General features: G+C 34.2%; 1 protein-coding gene across 2 annotated transcripts; it reads left to right on the top strand.

Annotated features, from left to right (window-relative positions):
* The first annotated feature begins 1,212 nt into the window (after window positions 1-1,212).
* On the top strand, window positions 1,213-4,427 carry LOC112715549 (zinc finger protein ZOP1). 2 transcript variants are annotated; one of them, XM_025767319.2, is made up of 5 exons: window positions 1,213-1,679; window positions 2,193-2,393; window positions 3,049-3,124; window positions 3,590-3,685; window positions 3,892-4,427. In XM_025767319.2, the coding sequence occupies exons 1-5, from the start codon at window positions 1,671-1,673 to the stop codon at window positions 4,257-4,259; spliced, it is 750 nt and encodes a 249-aa protein (XP_025623104.1). In that variant the 5' UTR covers window positions 1,213-1,670; the 3' UTR covers window positions 4,260-4,427. The 2 variants fall into 2 exon arrangements, with proteins under 2 accessions (XP_025623104.1, XP_025623105.1); XM_025767320.2 differs by having other exon boundaries at window positions 1,348-1,679; window positions 3,590-3,613.
* The last annotated feature ends 257 nt before the right edge of the window (window positions 4,428-4,684 follow it).

Consider the following 4,684-nt stretch of genomic DNA (forward strand, 5'->3'; position numbering starts at 1 on the left):
AATGACCGCAGACGTGAAATTGCCGCTGGAGGAGAGGAGCGGTGTCACAATAGCGCCGAAGCAGAGACATCTTCAGGGAGAAGGACACGGCGTGCAGTCGGACAAGAGGCCAAAGAGACTTCCAAGTTGAATTAGGGGTCACCGATGAAGACGATACTCTGATTTTTCAAATCGGGGGAGGCACGGTGATGGCCTTGCGTGGCAATGCCCATGCGACAACAACCATGACTTCAGGAGATGGTTAAGGGCACAGAGTGTGAGGATCGGTCTCGGTATCTTGCAACATGTGGTGAAGGAGTCTTCTGTGGCAATGTCTTCTTGGAATAAAGGGTGATGGAGAAGAAGAGAGGGGAGATGGAAACTCCAGGTCTCAGCAAGGATGAGGCAGGTTTCAGGTGGGTTCTCCTTGAACGACGTCGTTTTTATATTATTAGCATAAAGTCAGGAATTTAAGGGGTTATTAAGACGGAAGCACTATTAAGATGGCAGTTTACTCGAGAACAAATGGAGACTCACGTCTTTCAATTTAAGGGACGTAGTTGGACATTTATGAAAGTCAGGAATTTAATTAATATGCAATTTGAATTTCGGAGACCAAATAGAACATTTACTCAAAAAACAAAACATGTTTAATTGTTAGGATAAAACACAGAAGAAGAACAACTTGTAGACCCAAACTTAATAAAGTATTTTGGATTAGATCCTTATTTTTCCTTCATAATTCTGAATTTATTTTCTTCTACTTGTCCTTGTCCTTTCTCTTCACTCCCTCCTCCTTTGTTTTTGCTCTTTGTTACTTTACCTCTTCTACTTTTTTATCATTTTATACTTTTTCTATATTTTGATTTTCTCCTCTTTCATTTTTTTTTACTCTTCTTCCGCAGTATTCTTCTTTTTTCCTGTCTCTCTTTCTTTTCTCTTACATATGAAGAGAACATTGAAAATAAAAATAATTAAATTAAAAATATTGGCCTAATAATAAAAAATTGTAAGTTAGAAATTTTTTTATATTTTAATTAGAATTGATAATTTTCGTATTTGCCCATTCTAATTAGGAAAGACTATCTTAAAAGTTGAAACATATACTAAATAAAAATTCACATTATATTATATGGATTTTTTTTTTTTGGTTCACTACGGTTAAAGCCAAATTCAAATTCAAATTCGAATTCGAATGTAGTTGTTTGGTAGACACATGATATGTCAATTTTTTTTTTTTTTTTTGTCATCTATTACTCCATCATTGCCAAGGATCGATCCCAGATGAAAAATATTAAAAAACACTATATTTTGCCATTCAACTAAAGGCTCAGCGGCATATAATGTGCCACTTGAATCAGGCCTCCTACCCGTTGGCGGCTTATGATTCTTTTTTCATTTTGGTCAGACCTTTATGTTTTTTGGGCCTAGAAAACTCTCTTCCTGACTCTATTTTGGCACAGGCCCATTAAAGAATTTGCCGATGCAGTCGTTCGTTTCCGTCATTGCGGTGTCTCTCACGTCTCGGACCGAGTTTTCGAGCTCCTCTTCTTCGTTGTCAAGGTTTTGAAAGTTGAAGACATTTAGAGACGCCTAGTTTCAAAGTTCCAACCACTCCAAGCTTTTCAGAGCTTAACCTACATCTCCAAAATCTCTTCGTACCCTCCTATTCGGAACCCTAATTTACTGCCATGACGGAAGTAAATGCCCAATTTTTATTAATTTAATTTCTCTAATTATATTCCATGCTTTTAGCTTTCTCTATTTTTTCTTTTAAATTTACGTTCTATGTTCCCGCATTCAAAATTACCTTTCCCGTGTTAATTCTCAGTTGTGATACTAGATGCCAGCTTTGGTACCTAAAAGCCAAATTAATGTAATATTATTTTGGTTTTGTAAATTATAATAATTCACAGAAGTGTAGGTTGATGAAACTGTAAGCTGTGTCTATTTCACTACATTGTTAATATGATATGACTTCTGATTACTAATGTTGTCAAGTCAACAAATATTTTCAACCGAAGGTAGTTCTATTGTTTGCATTATATGATCCTGCTTCCTTCGTTAGAGAAGAATGCAAATATTAATGTGGATTATTGAGATGTGGTGATTTGTTCACTTTTATGATGTGTGTAAGTTAGACTTGTGAGTTGTAATGGATTTTGATTGGAGGCACTTTGTTATTGATTACATTTTATTTTTTTTGTTCTCAGTACTGGGTGAGCCAGGGTAACAAATGGTGTGACTTTTGTAAAATTTATATATCGAACAATCCTTCGAGCATTAGAAATCATGAGCTTGGTCAACGCCACAAAGACAATGTTGCCAAGAGGCTAGCTGTTATGCGAAAGGAGAATGCTACTAAGGAGAAAGAGCAGAAGGAAACAGCTCGCGCCCTTGAGCAAATTGAAGCGGTAAAATCTTTTTACACTTCTCTTATTGGTTAAAATGATGCTTACCTGGCTCTTTCGTCCATTGTTTCAAAAACCCTTTGAGTATATGCTAGCTTCTGATATAGAAGCGTATGATTTATTTCTGTGTATATGCCTTTTGTCTAGTTTCACTGGAAAGCTTGCTTGTGAATTAGTAATCATTACATTTGAAATAAATGGGATAGCACTTGTTGTGAAAAAGTTAAAAAAGAAAGATGATAAAATCACCTTAGTCGGTTGTTTAGTAATAAGAGTATATCAGATCCAGGGCTGTCCAATAGATAGATATTAGATGGGGTTAGAAAATTATATACAAAACCATTTTCATAACTTAGTTTTAATAGCTTGTCTACGACCATGATTTATGATAATAAACAGTATCTTATGTGATCCACATGACTAATGCATAACTCACAATTCCACATGTATACTATTGCTTATAGTCCAAATATAAGACCTGATTTCAGAACAGCCTTCAAATTCCAAAGGGACTATACAATTTTTGCAACTTCGGATTAGGAACTCAAAAATAGGTTGTACAGGATTTGAAAATATCTAGACAAGTGTTAATGTTTTATATGCATTTACACTCAGATTAGATGTATAACTTTTATTATATCTGTGTTCTCTTTTGCAGAAAGCACAGCGCAGCTATCAAAAGGATAAAGCAAAGTTTGAGGAAACCAGACAATCTCATGAATTGGATGACCAAGGTTGTAAGTATGAGTTTTTGTTTATTTATTTTCTTGATACATGTCTATTAATAATTAATTGGCTTAGTCTGATAGCATTCTGTAGGTATCCTAGAATTAACTCATAAATAAAAGATAAGAAAATAAAAACTGTTGAACATTTGCGATATCGAAAATTAGATATGTTTTCATGTCACACCAAGATCAATGAAATGCAAAAATTAGTCGAATAAAAAAAAAAAATAATTAACCTTTTTTCCCCTTAGAGAAATTTGGAACTGCTTTGCCTTTTCTCATATTGTGTATCGTTATTTATTCTGAGTTGAGATTTAAACAAAAATACATTTTTGCTGCTGTTACGGATCGATAAAATATCCACTTAGCTTTATATACTCAACTCATGTAACTATGCATTGCGACTTTCAAGCGTATTTTGTCATGCAATTCTATTTTATGCATACCTGATGTTGACTGCATAATTTGCAGAATGGCAGTTCGATGACAATTCAGGTTACTACTACCATAAAACAAATGGATTTTGCTATGATCCAAAATCAGGGTTTTACTATTCTGATGCTCTTGGTTTGGGCCTTATTCTTCTCCTTTTCTCATTTTACTATATGAACTATGAACTAATATTATATTGATTATTTGATTTCGTCTGTGATTAAGTGACATTACACACGATTTCTATAAGTGAATATCGTAGATTATTTAAAACCAAATGGTATCGTCTGCAATATCGCCTTCAATGTAATCTACACCTTTACTCAAAGAAATTTCAACAGGGAAGTGGGTGACTCAGGAAGAAGCATATGCCTCACCTCAGTTTTCGTCAAATGCTGGGATCAGTGGACCAAATTCAAAATCTTTGTCAACTTCACAATCAAAATTAGTCAAAGAAAAAACTGAAAATAAATCTCAAAATGGACCTTCACCAGGGCCAGTTGTTAGTTATTCTTTGAATTCCAAAAGAAATGTGAAAGGTACCCCTTCATCTCTTACTGTTGGTAAGAGGAAGAGACCTGAAGAGAAGTGCAAAGCTAAAGTTATCCCTGAAGAAGAGAAAGCAGCTCTTAAGGCAAGAGAAGCTGCAAGGAAAAGAGTAGAAGAGAGGGAAAAATCCTTGCTTGGTTTATACAGTAAACCTTACTAAGTTTGGAAAATTACGTTAACACCCTTCCTCTTCACCCTAATTTTGTGGGTTATACTTCCTTTGTCTTTTTCCGTTAAGGTAGATGTTGTAATTCTCCTTGTGATTGCACCTTGTAAAATGTGATTGCACCTTGTAAAATTAATATGTTTCATTTCTTTTATACTTGTATATATTTTTTGGCCATTTTGCATGCATATTAGTCTTGCTTATAATTTTTGATAGGGTCCATCTAGTGTACAGATGTGTTTTGGTACAGATTACAGATTTTTGTTTTTTATTGATTTAAAAGTGTATCACTAAAAGTGTTGCTTAAAGAAAAAGTGTTACCCTTAATCGTTAACTTGGCTCTGATACCAATTTTTAAAATCAACTCTTCATATTTTGTTTCGAATAAGTTTATAATTTGTATAGATTTGGTTAGTGGT

Source organism: Arachis hypogaea, chromosome 10, assembly GCF_003086295.3.
Source record: "Arachis hypogaea cultivar Tifrunner chromosome 10, arahy.Tifrunner.gnm2.J5K5, whole genome shotgun sequence".
Lineage (NCBI taxonomy): Eukaryota > Viridiplantae > Streptophyta > Magnoliopsida > Fabales > Fabaceae > Arachis > Arachis hypogaea.

Excerpts from the sequence above, each read along its gene's own strand:
- LOC112715549 (XM_025767319.2), top strand. Across the intron at positions 2,394-3,048 it reads CCCTTGAGCAAATTGAAGCG|AAAGCACAGCGCAGCTATCA; the intron begins GTAAAATCTTTT and ends TCTCTTTTGCAG. Across the intron at positions 3,125-3,589 it reads TCATGAATTGGATGACCAAG|AATGGCAGTTCGATGACAAT; the intron begins GTTGTAAGTATG and ends CATAATTTGCAG.